The 16,325-nt window shown below is 47.4% G+C and overlaps 1 protein-coding gene across 1 annotated transcript; it reads left to right on the top strand.

The window, feature by feature from the left end:
* The first annotated feature begins 6,053 nt into the window (after positions 1–6,053).
* LOC108936352 (ankyrin repeat domain-containing protein 7-like) lies at positions 6,054–15,672 on the top strand. Its single transcript, XM_018755690.1, has 9 exons — positions 6,054–6,253; positions 7,109–7,151; positions 10,701–10,784; positions 12,618–12,800; positions 12,890–12,996; positions 13,406–13,568; positions 14,300–14,351; positions 14,670–14,825; positions 15,155–15,672. The coding sequence occupies exons 1-9, from the start codon at positions 6,054–6,056 to the stop codon at positions 15,670–15,672; spliced, it is 1,506 nt and encodes a 501-aa protein (XP_018611206.1).
* Positions 15,673–16,325: the final 653 nt, after the last annotated feature.

The raw sequence follows: 16,325 nt of genomic DNA, 5'->3' as shown, positions 1-16,325 counted from the left end.
GAACGAGACGGGAATCTAAGTTGATCAGGCGAAGCAGGGGATCTGAAACCAGGAAGGCAGCAAACAAGAACCAAAGGACAAAGGGCAAAGAGGGACTGGAAGGACAAGGAGGTAAGTGGGGTTCTTTTGCTATCACAGGACTCAATGAGGTTCCGCAACCAGGTGAGCTGGGACAGCGTCTTTTATACCCTGCGGCTCTGATTCAGGGCAGGTGCGGTCGTCTGGCTCGAGGGCAGGATTGTGAAAACGATGAGATGAAGATGTAAAATGAAGTGCCCATTAGTAACACTACAGAGCCCTAATGACACAGTGTCTATGATGTGCATTGCAGAGACACACATAGGCAGTGATCCTCTCAACTTTATTTCGTTACGTCATAAACACCCGCAACACACATTACGAAAATACATCTGAAAAGGCTGAAAAGAGTACATAGGGCACCAGGAAAGACCACAGAGGTGAAGACAATGGAACTGAAGAGAAAAATGTAAGATGATGCCCTGCAGTGGCCTGGCGCACCATTCAGGGTAAACCCAGGGTAAACTCAGACTCACAGCCTAGGCTTCCAGAATAGGGTCTGGACCTCCATGTCCCTGCATTAAACAAACGGTAACTGATAACTGATGAAAAATGAAAAAATAATACTAAAAGATAAGCTCAAAATTATAGCTTTTGTTACAAATATTATAAAATATGTTTTTTTTTTTATTATAGTAATGCATGGAAATACCTTTTTTCATTTTAATGAATTTTCTGTAAATTTTTTTCGAGAAGAAGGAATTTAAATCCCTTCACAACAGGAATTGACTAATGGGGTGATTTCATGGAGGGGCTGCGGTGGCGCAGTGGGTGGGACCATAGTCCTGCTTTCCGGTGGGTCTGGGGTTCGAGTCCTGCTTGGGGTACCTTGCGACGGACTGGCGTCCCGTCCTGGGTGTGTCCCCTCCCCCTGCGGCCTTACGCTCTGTGTTACCGGGTAGGCTCCGGTTCCCCGCGACCCTGTATGGGACGAGCGGTTCTGAAAATGTGTGTGTGTGTGAGATTTCATGGAAGGAGCAAACCCTTTCATGTGAGCAACAGGTGAATAAAGTAACCAGTAACTAGTTTAATCGAGGGGTCTGTGATGGATGGATTGTGACTAACTGTGATTAATTGAGATGGGGTTGAGCACCTCTTCAATGACACACTGAGTGAAGAAGGGGATGTGGGTCATTAGTCCAGAGCTGATTAGTCCACAGAAAGCATTATTTTGTACTCGCGTCTTGGCACTTGTTATTGTCTGTGCTTCTGTCAAATTGTATTATGGCAGCTCACTTCCCATCTGCATGCATCTCATTGGGGACAGAACTCTAATACAGCTTCAGCAGGCAGCTCCACCTGTGAAAAGAGAGACACATGATCACAAACAAAATATTACAGGCCTTTGGACCAAGGCCATAAGAAGGGGGAAATATGTGAAGAAACTAAACTAACCTAAAACAAAATTAAAAGACATATAATAAAATAAGGGGGGTGCAGTGGCACAGTGGGTTGTACCAGTTCCTCCTCTCTGGTGGGTCTGGGGTTCAAGTCCTGCTTGGGGTGCCTTGCAATGGACTGGTGTCCTGTCCTCGGTGTATCCCCTCCCCCTCCGGCCTTACGCCCTGTGTTGCCGGGTAGGCTCTGGTTCCCCGCGACCCCGTATGGGACAAGCAGTTCAGAAAGTGTGTGTGTGTGTGTGTGTGTGTGTGTGTGTGATTTTTTCTTTTTGAAAAATTGGACCATTTATATCATACTTAGCTAAGATAATTGGTCTTATTGTACCATGGGAGAGCTGGTAGTGTAGTGGTTGGAGCTGCTGCCTTTGGCTCCCAAGGTTGCAAGTTCCAATCCCACTTCCAGCTGTAGTACCCTTGAGTAAGGTACTTATCCTTAACTACAAAGTAAAATTATCTAGCTGTATAAATGAAAAAATACTTGTAAGTTGCTTGGGGGGAAAGCATGAGATAAAAAGAAAAATCCTTGTACAGGTTATGAAATCTGAAACATTTTGGGTGCATGGCACAAAAAAGAACAAATTGAATTTATAACGTTTTTGAATTTTCAAACAAAATGCTTCATAGGGGAGATTTCCAAGAGCCACTCATTCACCATCTTGTACAAAGAACCTGAATGGAAATGAGCCTCATCTCCTTTTTCTCTGCTGCCTAGAGATGCTCAGCTCTTGCAAAACACAGCAGAGATTGACAGCTGGAAGCATCACTTGTCACAATGAAGTGTGTCCACAGTGTAGAGGAAACACACACACAGGTAGTCCTCCAGCGACACCCCTTTCAGACGCATGATTGGATCATATTTCTGTCCATCATCTGGGCAGACCCAATCTCTTAAAGTGTCCCCACATTTTGACATTGCGTAATACACACACACACACACACACACACACACACACACACACACACACACACACACACAGTTTCAGAACCGCTTGTCCCTTACGGGGTCACGGGGAACCGGAGCCTACCCGGCAACACAGGGCGGAAGGCCAGAGGGGGAAGGGGACACACCCAGGACGGGACGCCAGTCCATCACAAGGCACCCCAAGCGGGACTTGAACCCCAGACCCACCGGAGAGCAGGACTGTGATCCAACCCACTGCGCCACCACACCCCTTACATTGCGTAATATTATTTAAATATTTTTAATGCTCTGGTTTCCTCCCACAGTCCAAAGACATGATGTTCAGGGGGTGCGGTGGTGCAGTGGCGCAGTGGGTTGGACCGGGTCCTGCTCTCCGGTGGGTCTGGGGTTCGAGTCCTGCTTGGGGTGCCTTATGACGGACTGGTGTCCCGTCCTGGGTTTGTCCCCTCCCCCTCCAGCCCTATGCCCTGAGTTGCCAGGTTAGGCTCTGATTCCCTCCAACCCAGTATGGGACAAGCGGTTTGGAAGTGTGTATTTTTAATGTGGGGGGGCGCGGGCAGCACAGTGGGTTGGACCGGGTCCTGCTCTCTGATGGATCTGGGGTTCGAGTCCCGCTTGGGGTGCCTTGCGATGGACTGGTGTCCTGTCCTGGGTTTGTCCCCTCCAGCCTGATGCCCTGTGTTGCTGGGTTAGGGTTAGGCTCCGGCTCCCTGCGACCGTGTGTGTGTGTGTTTGTGTGTGTGTATTTTTAATGCAAACCCTAGTGAATCCCCTGTCAGAGAGGTCTTCAACTCCCACCTCCGACAGAGCTTCAACCAGGTCCCGAGGGAGGTGGGGGACATCGAGTCTGAATGGACTATGTTCCGCGCCTCCATTGTCGGGGCGGCGGTTCGGAGCTGCGGCCATAAGGTCTCCGGCGCCTGTTGCGGCAGCAATCCCCGAACACGGTGGTGGACACCGGAAGTAAGGGATGCCGTCAAGCTGAAGAAGGAGTTCTATCGGGCCTGGCTGGCTCATGGGACTCCTGAAGCAGCTGACAGGTACCGACGGGCCAAACGGAGCGCGGCTCTGGCAGTCGCCGCGGCAAAAATTCGGGAGGAGTTCGGTGAGGCCATGGAGGAAGACTTTCGGTCGGCCTCAAAGAGATTCTGGCAAACCGTCCGGCGACTCAGAGGGGGGAAGCGGTGTTCCACGAACACTGTTTACAGTGGAAGTGGTGTGCTGCTGACCTCAGCTGAGGATGTCCCCAGGCGGTGGAAGGAGTACTTTGAGGATCTCCTCAATCCCTCCGACACGCCTTCCGTAGAGGAAGCTGAGGCTGGGGACTCGGAGGGAGACTCGTCCATTACCCTGGCTGAAGTTGCTGAGGTAGTCAAAAAACTCCTCGGTGGCAAGGCTCCGGGGGTGGATGAGATCCGCCCCGAGTTTCTCAAGTCTCTGGATGTTGTGGGGCTGTCTTGGCTGACACACCTCTGCAGCATCGCGTGGAGTTCGGGAACGGTGCCTCTGGACTGGCAGACCAGGGTGGTGGTCCCTCTTTTTAAGAAGGGGGACCGGAGATTGTGTTCCAACTACAGGGGGATCACACTCCTTAGCCTCCCTGGGAAAGTCTATGCCGGGGTACTGGAAAGGAGAATCCGACCGATAGTCAAACCTCGGATTCAGGAGGAGCAATGCGGTTTTCGCCCTGGCCGTGGAACACTGGACCAGCTCTATACCCTCACTAGGGTGCTGGAGGGTTCGTGGGAGTTTGCCCAACCAGTCCATATGTGTTTTGTGGACCTGGAGAAGGCATTCGACCATGTCCCTCGTGGCATCCTATGGGGGGTACTTCGGGATTATGGGGTTCGGGGCTCGTTGCTATGGGCTGTTCGTTCCCTGTATGACCGGAGCAGGAGCTTGGTTCGCATTGCCGGCAGTAAGTTAGACCTGTTCCCGGTGCATGTTGGACTCCGCCAGGGCTGCCCTTTGTCACCGATTCTGTTCATTATCTTCATGGACAGAATTTCTAGGCTCAGCCAGGGAACGGAGGGTGTCTGTTTTGGTGGCCGCGAGATCTCGTCTCTGCTTTTTGCGGACGATGTGGTCCTATTGGCTTCATCAAGTCAAGACTTACAGTGTGCACTGGGGAGGTTTGCAGCCGAGTGCGAAGCGGCGGGGATGAGAATCAGCACCTCCAAATCCGAGGCCATGGTTCTCAGTCGGAAACAGGTGGATTGCCTCCTCCGGGTTAGGGGGGAGTTGCTCCCTCAAGTGGAGGAGTTTAAGTATCTCGGGGTCTTGTTCACGAGTGAGGGAAAAATGGAGCGGCAGGTTGACAGACGGATCGGTGCGTCGTCCACAGTAATGCGGTCATTGTACCGGTCTGTTGTGGTGAAGGAGGAGCTGAGTCGTAAGGTGAAGCTCTCAATTTACCGGTCGATCTACGTTCCCACCCTCACCTATGGTTATGAACTCTGGATCATGACCGAAAGAATGAGATTGCAAATACAAGCGGCAGAAATGAGTTTCCTCCGCAGAGTGGCTGGGCGCACCCTTAGGGATAGGGTGAGGAGCTCAGTCACCCGGGAGGAGCTCGGAGTAGAGCCGCTGCTCCTCCACATCGAGAGGAGCCAATTGAGGTGGCTCGGGCATCTGTTCCGGATGCCTCCTGGACGCCTCCCTGGTGAGGTGTTCCGGGCTTGTCCCACTGGGAGGAGGCCTCGGGGCAGACCCAGGACACATTGGAGAGACTATGTCTCCCGGCTGGCCTGGGAACGCCTTGGGGTTCCCCCAGAGGAAGTGGAGGAGGTGTGCGGGGAGAGGGAAGTCTGGAGGACTCTGCTCGGACTGCTGCCCCCGCGACCCGGCCCCAGATAAGCGGAGGAAGATGGATGGATGGATGGACCCTAGTGAATTTGAAACTCTAAAAAGTCTATTTAGGCAACCAGCTGCTCAATACACTGAGAATTTAATGACTATTATGTTTTGCAAATACATTATGTGGTTTGCTATTTAGCTCTTTTCAGCATTTAAGATGTCTGATAAATTAGTTTTTTATTTTTGGGACTTTAACATCTGTGGTTATCATACACTGATTGTTAGCATTACTGTTTAGCTAAACATGCAAACTACAGAACTACAGCTCAAACTGCAGAATTGTGACACTACACTGATTGTGATGCTGATACATTGAGTGACACAGCTGCTTTGCCAAATCACTAATCCATTGTTTATGTTCCCATGACAGATAAAATGTTTTGGGCAGATGTGCTATACGTAACCAGTAAGATGGTGAATTATGGATCCTAATGCAAAAACAGTGGCCCTCTGTGTCCAAATTCTTACAAATAATCCTTAAATTCTTATAATTTATTTTCTTAATTTAGAGGTAAGACCAAGTGTTAAGTTTTGAAAAGATTTCGAATGTACCCTTTCAATGAGGCTGTGACAGCTAGAACAGTTTCCTTGTTTATATTAGGCATCTATTGCTTTCATCAACATGATTTATGTATAGCACAAAATTATTGATACCCCATGTACTTTTCATGGTTGTTTTATATGTTCTGCTAGTTGTTTCGAGGTTTTTGAAATGGAAATTATTAATTTGCTTCATCTTGCGTCAGAAGTCACCTAAGACCACCTAGATACCAGCCACTTGGGTTGTAGCTGAAATGAGGAGGTTTGTCAGATTTGTCATGGACCAAAAAGCCTCTTCAGAATCACCTGAAACTAGTAAAGTGTCATCCAGTGGATATGAAGTTAAGGAGAAAGACTTGGGAAAAGTGCACAGGGCTGCATGTTCAGGTGATCTGGCCAAACTAAAAAAGCTTACAGAGAAGAATGATTTAAATCAAGTAGACAAAGAAAACAGGTAGGGTGGATTTAACTTCTTTAGGAATTATTCACTAAACTGACCAATAACTTTAGGCAGCAATGCAAAGAATGGCATGTTTTTCTGGAAAAAATGTCAGGAAATCACAAAGATTGTTTTTATGAAATACATTTTTTAAAAATTAATATTCTGTAGTAATATGATAGGTGATGAATTTATGGCTGCAATCTGGTGAACCTAAAATAATAATGCAGAGATGTATAATAAAATATTAGCTAAAGAGTGAAACATTTAAGGGTAAAAGCATAAATAGTTTTTCTAATTCAGTCTCGACTTGAATTCTGTTTTTCACAGTTCTTTATCTCTTTTATAGCTTTTGCTGTACGGAATCTTTATCACCAGGGGTATTGTTTTTGTACTTTAAAGAGCCAATTATCTTCTTTACAGAACCAGTTATGACGCCGATATTGATTGCAACAGTATTACAGTAATATTAATATAGTAAAACTGATCAGCATGGACTGCAAAAATGACACTGCACTATGGACCATTTATATCCGTTGTATATTCTAGGAGTGGAATAGAGTGTAACGTCAAAACTAGACAAGGATATTATATAATCGTGTTCCAGTGCTGGCCAACTAATAATACAAACGGTTCAAATAACCACACTGATCAGCCTTACTGCTTTTTTAGTGATTAATTTCTTCTCCCACAGTTTGACACAAGATCTCTGAAGAGCTCTAATCTCACTAATGTTTGTCAAATCTGTATTTTAAAAAAGCATAGTTGTGCTGAGCCTCAAAAAGTGTCACACTGCAACATTGTGAATCAATGCCCTATATGTTTCATGTAAGTAAAGATGAACTGTAATCTTTTTTCTTTTTCTTTCAGAACACCGCTGCACTTTGCCTGTGCAAAAGGACATGCAGAAATTGTTGTCACGGTTGTGCGCAGCGCGGACGGACTCAAGTGCAGAGAGTTCGGATCGACGTGCACGGAAGCCGAATCAGAATCCATAATCTACTAGGAAATCCAGCGCCACATGGGTCCAGGGTCGGGTCGGCGTAGGCAAGGGTTGTAGAAGACCCACTGCCTTTTCGGGGACGGTCCTGGTCTGAGCGCAGGTGGCACAGGCCTGGACGAAGTCCCTGACGTCATCGGACAGTGAAGGCTACCAGAACCGTCCTTGGACCAGGGAGAAGGTACGTCGGATCCCGGGATGCCCGGCCTCCGGAGCCTCATGGGCCCGTTTCAGCACCGTTGCGCGGAAGGAACTGGGGACATACACACGGTCAGTTGGCCTCCCGGGCGGTTCTGGCTCGCTGTCCTGGGCTTCTTGGATGTCCTGGAGGAGTTGCCACTGGACCGGGCCCACCACGCATCCCTGGGGTAGGATCTCCTCTGGGTTGGGGGGCAGTGGTTCTGGGTCATGAACCCGCGATAAAGCATCCGCCTTCCCATTCTTGGAACCTGGTCGATAGGAAACAGTAAAGCGGAAACGGGTGAAGAACAGGGCCCATCGGGCCTGGCGGAAGTTCAACCGTTTTGCGGTCTCTAGGTACTCCAGATTTCGGTGGTCTGTGAGTACCACGAAGGGATTGACTGCACCCTCTAGCCAGTGACGCCACTCCTCAAGCGCGAGCTTGATAGCAAGGAGTTCCCGGTTCTCAATGTCGTAATTCCGTTCGGCAGGGGTCATCTTCCTGGAGAAGAAGGCACAGGGATACAACTTGGGAGGGTCCCCTTGCCGCTGCGACAGGACTGCACCCACCCCTACCGAGGAGGCGTCGACCTCCACCACAAACGGCAAGGAAGGGTCCGGCTGTTTCAGCGCTGGGGCGGAGGTGAACCGTGTTTTTAACTCCTGGAAAGCCTTCTCCGCCTCCGCCCCCCAAGGGAGTCTTCGGTCCTTGCTTGCAGTAAACGCGGTAAGGGGTGCGGTGACTGTGCTAAAATTACGTATGAACCGCCGATAGAAATTGGCGAACCCAAGGAAACGCTGGAGCGCCCTTACCGTGGTAGGTCGAGGCCAGGAGGTCACTGCACCCACCTTCCTGGGGTCCATGGAAACTCCCTCCTGGCTCAGGATGTAGCCCAGGAAGGAGATTTGGCGTTGGTGGAACTCACACTTCTCTGCCTTCACATACAATCGATGTTGCAGGAGTCGCCTGAGGACCGCCCGGACCTGTTGGATATGCTGCTCTCGGGTCTTCGAATAGATTAGTATATCGTCTAGGTAGACGATGACACAGTGATGCAGGAAATCGCCCAACACATGGTTGAGAAAGGCTTGGAAAACTGAGGGGGCATTAGCTAGGCCAAAAGGCATGACCCTGTACTCGTAGTGACCGAGCAAAGTGGAGAAGACCGTCTTCCATTCATCCCCCTCACGGATCCGGATGAGGTTATATGCACTGCGGAGGTCTAATTTTGAGAACCAGGTTGATCCATGGATCCCCTCCAGCGCCGAGGTAATCAACGGTAAGGGGTGCGGGTACTTGACCGTTATGGCGTTCAACCCTCGGTAATCTATGCACGGCCTCAGTCCCCCGTCCTTCTTACCGATAAAGAAGAACCCCGCCGCGGCTGGTGATGTTGACGGCCGGATCAGGCCCGCTTCGAGGGCCTCCCTGATGTACTCCTCCATGGCCCGTTGTTCAGGTAACGACAGGGGATACACCCGGCCCCGAGGTGGTGTGGTACCTGGCAAGAGGTCGATAGCGCAGTCCCAGGACCGGTGAGGGGGCAGTTCGGCGGCGCGGACCTTGCTGAAGACCTCTCGTAGATCCTCATAGTCCGGGGGTATGACCGGCGGGGGAAGGCCCTCTACCCCTTCTACCGACGTGGCCCGGCAAGGAAGCGTGAGGCAGGATGCGCGACAGGATCCTCCCCAAGAAACCAGCTCCTTGGTACTCCACCGAAAGACGGGGTCATGTCATGCCAACCAGGGGTAACCTAAAATGACAGGGGTGTCTGGAGCTCGGATCAGAAAGAAGGTGAGTTTCTCGTGGTGATACGCGCTAGTTTCGAGCACGAGAGGTGCCGTCCGGGAATCAACCATCCCATCACCCAAGGGTTGACCATCCAGGGCTCTCACACTCAGGGTGACCTTACATGTCTTAATAGGGACATGGTGCGCTTGGGCAAAGCCTACATCCATGAAACAGCCCACGGCTCCGGAATCTATGAGGGCGTTCGTCTGCACCCGGCTGGCCCCCCAGGAAAGACTCACCGGCAGACATAGCTGTCCCCGGTGCTCCCCTGGGCTCGGCTTCATTTCTGCGGAGGTGCCGTGAGGTGGTCACTTAGGGTACGCTGCACGGAGATGCTCCGGGGACCCACAATAGAGACACAGTCTCCCCACCTGGCGCCGTCTCCTTTCCTCTTTCTTGAGCCGGTCTTCCGCTGGGCTGGTCCCCAGGGGTTGGTGACTTCGGCCAAGATTGTCGATGGCGATGGCTGTCTCCACAAACCGGTCAAAGTCCCCCTCCTCACCCCTATATGTGAGTTCGTCCTGGATCCGGGGATTCAGCCCTTCGAAGAAGCAGGTGAGGAGGGCAGGGGAGTTCCAGCCACTCTTGGCCGCGAGGAGTCTGAACTCAAGAGCGTACTCAGCCACGCTTCTACTCCCCTGGGTGAGACGCATGAGATAATTACCCGCCGCGCATCCCGCGTGCGGGTGGTCAAAAACCGCTTCGAACTTTTCACGGAAAATGTCATAGGTAGTTCTGGGGCGAGTGCGCCACCCAGCGGCGGCCCACGCCCGGGCTGGACCGGTTAATAACGACAGGACAAAAGCGATCTTTGCTGCGTCCGTCTGATACATGCGCAGAGAACATTCAAAAACCAACTCGCACTGCATCAGAAAGTCCTGACATTGATCGGGCGAACCGTCATACCTCTCTGGGGTCGCGATCCTTGTGACCGTCCCCGAAGCCTCGGGGGGTGTGGGCGGGACAGGCTCAGCAGGAGTCGCGGGTGCACCCTGGAAGGCGGGGTTGAGAATACCTCCGGTTTGGAGGACCTGGATTAATCCGTCGACCTTTTCTTGTATGCGCTGCAATGACTGGGAATGCGTTCCCAAAAACTCGCCTTGCTTGGTGAGCGCTGCATGCAGGTGCGCATACTCTGCTGAGTCCTGGTAGCAGGCGGAACCTTCTGTCACAGTTGCACGTAGCGCGGACGGACTCAAGTGCAGAGAGTTCGGATCGATGTGCACGGAAGCCGAATCAGAATCCATAATCGTAGTCGTGGGGCAGGCGAGGGTCAGGCGATCAGCAAATGTCGTGGAAAGGGCTAGGCAAAGAACGTGGTCAGGAAGAAACAGGCAAAGGGTCGAATTCGGAATGGGTCTCTCAGTAATACGGTTCGCAGGGAAACGAGGAGGCAAAACAAGGTTCCGCATCTGGGCTTCCTCGGCTTCCCTCTTTATAGTCGTTCCCATCAGGGAATGGCAGGTGTCGCGGATGTGCCAGATGCAGAGAACGTGACAATTGTTCAGTTCTTAGTGGACAGCAACGTTGAACTGGACAAATATGACAGTCAGAAACATTCACCGCTGATGAAGGTACAAATTTAAAAAAAAATAAACAAACAATAAAAATAAAATAGTAAAATAAATTAAATCAAAAGCTATTGTATTCTTAAATTCTGTGAAAATAATGTATTATTAATAAAATAAGTTGAGAAACATAAAAACAAACATTTTGGAGGGAAGTGTTAGACTCAGCTGCACACACCTGCCGGTCTCAGAAAAGGTATATAAACCACCACTGACCACACACCCATATGGTTATTCTCAGCACCTTCTACTCACTCATCTGCGGTTTCATTTTCATTTCCTGCTGATTTACTGATTACGATTTGCCTCATTCAATAATAATCTAAAGGGCAGCCACTAGGCAGTGCCACCATGAACATCCCGGCAGCCGAGCTGCACCCCTCTCATTCTGGGCCATATCCAGTTTCCCCCTTGTGCGTCAGCTTCTCACTCTGGCCTGCATCTGGTTTCTTGCATGCAATCCCCCAGCAGGTGCTTCTGTCATTCGCCTTTCCCCATCAGCAGACCCTGCTGTCCCCTACCTCAACTCTGCCCTCTATATGTTTTCCCCCTTAGTTAGCTTGTGCCTTGCTGTTGGTTGCTCCACTGTGCTCAGTTGAGGTCCAACCCTTCAACTAGTGAACAGGATTTTTTCAAAAAGGAAAGTTCAGAAGAAAAGCATTAGACTAAACTTTCTGGTCAATCACCGGTCAGTCACAGACAAGATGTACTGTATAGCTTCATCTCCATGCTCCTGCAGGCACTATTCTCAGAACCCCACCACTTCCCCATTATTCCCTCTCTTGTGTCTCAATTCTGCGGTAGACTTTAAGACAATGCAAAGCACACTAAGGATTTGCTCAAATACTTCTAATTACTTCTAAAAACAGAATTCTAAATGTTCTACATTTATTATTATGATTAACAAATCACCTTGAGCAGCTTTACACAACAAAGTCTAGTGCGGAGGTGACCGGACTTGGTCCCGAATTTGTTGACTCCAAAATCATTTTTACCACTAAATCACAATCAATAAAAGCTCAGTGATATAAACCTCCATGAGTTCAAATTTGGGTTAGATTTTCTAAAAACTTTGGAAGTAACTGTAGTGAATAGAAATGATTTTTTTTTTATATTTTTATTAACTTCGAGCATCAAACTAAAAGTAATGTTAAATGACTCAGAATCATGTTGTCTCCACAAACAATTTTTGTCCAGTTGTCCTCATAATCTCATGCAACGTTTTCTTCCCTTGTCATTCGTTTCCAACAACACATGTGAGCTGTGAACACTGTAAAGCCCTAGATGTACTAAGGTGGCCCCGCTGCCCTATTCTGTTGTGTGAGTGTGAAGTGGTTGGACATGTAAACAGGCAGCAAGTTTACCAGCAGCAACTTTAGAAACTTTAGAAAAAAGAAAAGTTAAGAAAAGATGCATTTTTGGAAGGAGGGGTAAAGAAACGTAAAAGAATTTGTATCTGCAAATTTTGTATCTCGACTTTTCATAACATGAGGAGTCAGTGTACATTTTAATTAGTGTCTGATTTACTCCTGAAACAACAGACACAGCTGGCTTACTGTCCCCTTTGAGGTAAATCAAAGTAAGAATACGCTAAAGCCCTTCAGGACCAGGGCTGGACTTCCCAGGTCTACTGTCCTGTTATGAATAACAAAAGAGCATCATTTTTGGATCACCTTGGGAGTGAAAACTGTTAATTTGTTTCACTAAAATTTGCTGCCAGGAAACGGATCTGTATTAAAGGATATTTTTGTACAAAAGTCTGTACAGAGAAAAAGTCTGACACGTTATTTGTGAGAGATTCTCTCTAAGGACCCCCACTGTTGTGCTTGCTGTGTGTAGGCAGTGCAATGTCAGCAGGAGAGATGTGCATTGACCTTGCTGGAGCACAATGCTGATCCTAACCTGGTGGATATTGATGGAAACACGGCCCTACACCTGGCTGCCTCCATACCCTCTATAGCTCCCCTCCCCCTGGCAAAGCTGCTTCTGGAACACAAGGCCCACATCGATGCTCAGAACAGTGTAGGTTCCACACAGCCACTTCCATGCATTTCTTCAACGACAGTCATTGAAACCTGGAGGACTTGAACATTCTGACTGTGTGTGTGCAGAATGGATGCACCCCCTTGATCTTGGCTGTGATGGTGAAACACTTTGAGATGGCAAAGCTTCTCCTTGAGGAAGGTGCTGATGTCAACACTAAGGACCATGAGCAATGGTGAATTTTCCCCTGTACATAAGGATACCATTTTAATGCAAATATTTGGTCTTCATTTACATATAATAAACAAACTGTTAGAAATGGTTGAGAAGGTTGATGGTGTCCGTAGCTCGGGTTGTTGATTCAGATGTTCAGGTGTTCGCCGAGCTCGGCATTCAGACTGCAAACGTTTCATCACCAGTCGAGTTGACATCATCATTGAGCACTGCTGATGTCACCTCAACTGTTGATGAAACGTTTGCAGTCTGAATGCCGAGCTCGGCGAACACCTGAACATCTGACACAAATTGTTAACACAGATTTGCTAATTTTGTGGAATTAATCACAACTCTGTATTTACTGTATGTTTTAAACTTCCATTTTTTAAAAAAACTTGTAAACATTGTATGTATTTTCCTCACTTTAGGACACCCGTGATGATTGCTGCTTATGAGGGACTGGCCAACTTGGTTTCCTTATTACTTTTGCACAATGCAGATGTAACAGCTAAAGACAAGAGAGGGAAGACCACAGATGATCACGCAGTTTGCAATGGCTATTTCCTGTCAGTATTCTACCTGTTTATGATGGTACACTTATTGAATGCGAGTTTTATGGTTTTCTCTTGCTGTCTTTAAAATGTTATGTTTTTTGCTTTTAGCAGTTCACGCTTGATAATAAAGCATGGGCTCAGCAGACAGTTCCAGCTCTTGCCCTCTTGTCTTACACCAAACAAAAATAAGTAGATGTCCAGTAGCCTGGTAAAGGGGGGTGAGCTAGACCTCTCCCTCGGGATACCAGACACCATCAGAGAAGGTCATTTCATTTTATCATATCATGGCCAGTTGTGTACTATTGTCCAGACTTCACCCTATGTTAACTAGACAGTTAAATGTTTCATCCATTTTTTGTTTTTGTAGCAGAAAATTAATTGGACAAAAGTTGGTTCAGTGGGCTACATTCCCTAAAAGATGGCAGAGACATCCAGAGGGCTTCTCCTCCAGCTACGAGAACTAATAAAAAAACTGACTCATGTATTTCATTACTATCGTTGACTTAACAATCAGAGCAGTTTTATGCAAAAAGTTACCTAGTTCTCTGTAGTGATCAGTGTAACTGAATATAATCATTGCAAAATTGCAGAATTTATTTGCTGCTTTTTTCAGTTAATTCAAGAATAAACTGTCAAGTCTGGGGATTCTTGACTTTCAGATGTGAAATGGTTGGATTTCATCCCTAAGGTACTGTACTTCATCACTACATCCCCCGTTGATACAAAAATGTGTTATTTTGCTCATGTAGCTCTTGTTCTCTTGTACAGAAAGCTCAGAATTCTAAGCTCATAGAACTGATGAAGGCCTCAGAGAAGAAAAGTATGAATGGTACCAGTTTAAAAACTCTACAAAGTTTGACATCCTTTCTTCTAAGACATCTACATGAATCTTTTTTGAATGTTTGTGTTTAAAAGTTTATTGTTTACTGACAAATCAAACAGTGCTGACGTGTGGAAATGATAAAACCCTATTTACATTATGCCTTTTTTTCCATTAAAGAAAACCTGACTGTAACCTGATAAAATTAAAGCACCACTTCCCTGCTGCATTCACAGTATATCTGTGTTTGCATCCTTAAAATGACAATACAACCAGTATGGTAGTTACAGATCTAGTCTAACGGTTTTTGTTGGATAGTTGGCATCACAGAGCGACCACAGGCAAAGCCACAGCTGTCTTCCCCAGAACAACATGCTTTGGAAGAAGATGAAGGTGGTGATCATCCCCCAGACCTAAAATACACTCAATACAAAAACTGTGGCTATAATGAGGCCCTCTGTGTCATGGGGTTTTGTGAGTGATTATGCTGATTTACTAGAAGTTCAGGGACAGCTGGTAGTGTAGTGGTTAGAGCTACTATGTCTAGACCCCATAGTTACCAGTTCAATCCCTGCCTCCTGCTGTAGTACCCTTGTGCAAGGTACTTACTCTAAATTGCTCCAGTAAAATTACCTAGCTGTATAAATGGGTAAATAACTGTAAGCTTATGATAAGTGTAACCTTAACATTGTAAGTTGCTTTGGAGAAAGGCATGAGCTAAAAAAATAAATGTAAGTCATTCTTGTAGCTGGAAGGGTGTCACACATGTACAGCGGTTTCTTTCTTTCTGTCTGTCTGAACAGATTTGTCTGGCTGGGACAGCTCCAGCATTGAGAGTATGGACATTTCTGGTTACATTGAGGTCCTTTGCCCAGAAGTGGATGCCAGGAATGACATAGAGCACTTGCTCCAGCAGGAGCCCAACAAGGGAGAATGCACACAGAAGTGTGTCGCAAAGGCAGCTGACCACCATGTACCTGTCCATAACCTCTCTGCACAGCTGAGTGCCGCAAAGACCCGAGTCGATAGCCTGGAAAGTGAGTTTCATCGCACCATGCTGTCTCTCACTGAGAAGAACCTCCTGCTGGAGACAGTGCAGAGGGAGCTCCATGGGACCCAGGCCCACCTGGCGGAGCTGCAGGCTGCCTTGCAGGTTAAGCAGGAGCAATCCTTGCAGCTCAGGGTGCACCAGAAGGCCATGCCACACCAGATAACACAGACCAAGAGAAAGATGGAGAGCAAGAGGACCATAGATGCTGAGATGCAAAGCCAGCTGTTGAAGGAGTATGAGAAAATTGAGAAAGAGGTATGCAGAGTATGAACTAAACTAGTTACTGGTTACTGTCTTTACCTGTTGCTCATATGAAAGTGTTCACTCCTTCCATGAAATCATCCCATTAGTTCAATTCCTGTTGTGAAGGGATTGAAATTCCTTCTTATGGAAAAAAGTTACATAAAATTCATTACAATTTTAAAAAAAAAGTATTTTTATGTATTAGCAAAATAGAAAACATATTTTATAATATTTGTAACAAAAAGCTATTATTTTCAGCATATCTTTTAATATTATTTTTTCATTTTTTATTAGTTATCAGTAACTGTTTATTTAATGCAGGGACAAGGAGGTCCAGACCCTATTCTGGAAGCCTAGGCTGTGAGTCTGGGTTTACCCTGAGTTTACCCTGGGTTTACCTTGAATGGTGCGCCAGGCCACTGCAGGGCATCATCTTACATTTTTCTCTTCAGTTCCACTGTCTTCACCTCTGCAGTCTTTCCCAGTGCCCTTGGCACTTGTAATGTACTCTATTAGAATATGTAAAATACAGAAGTGACGTAAGATGGATGTGATGACGAAGTAGGAGGTATCGATCATTGTGTTCATGCAAGATGGTGGAATAAAGAAGTCACGTTAACTCAGTCATGTGTCGAATGCTCATTAAACCACAACAACAAACATTACAGCACTCTTTTCAG

This window comes from Scleropages formosus, chromosome 24, assembly GCF_900964775.1.
Source record: "Scleropages formosus chromosome 24, fSclFor1.1, whole genome shotgun sequence".
Classification (NCBI taxonomy): Eukaryota; Metazoa; Chordata; class Actinopteri; order Osteoglossiformes; family Osteoglossidae; genus Scleropages; species Scleropages formosus.
This window is presented reverse-complemented; position numbering and strand designations above follow the sequence as displayed.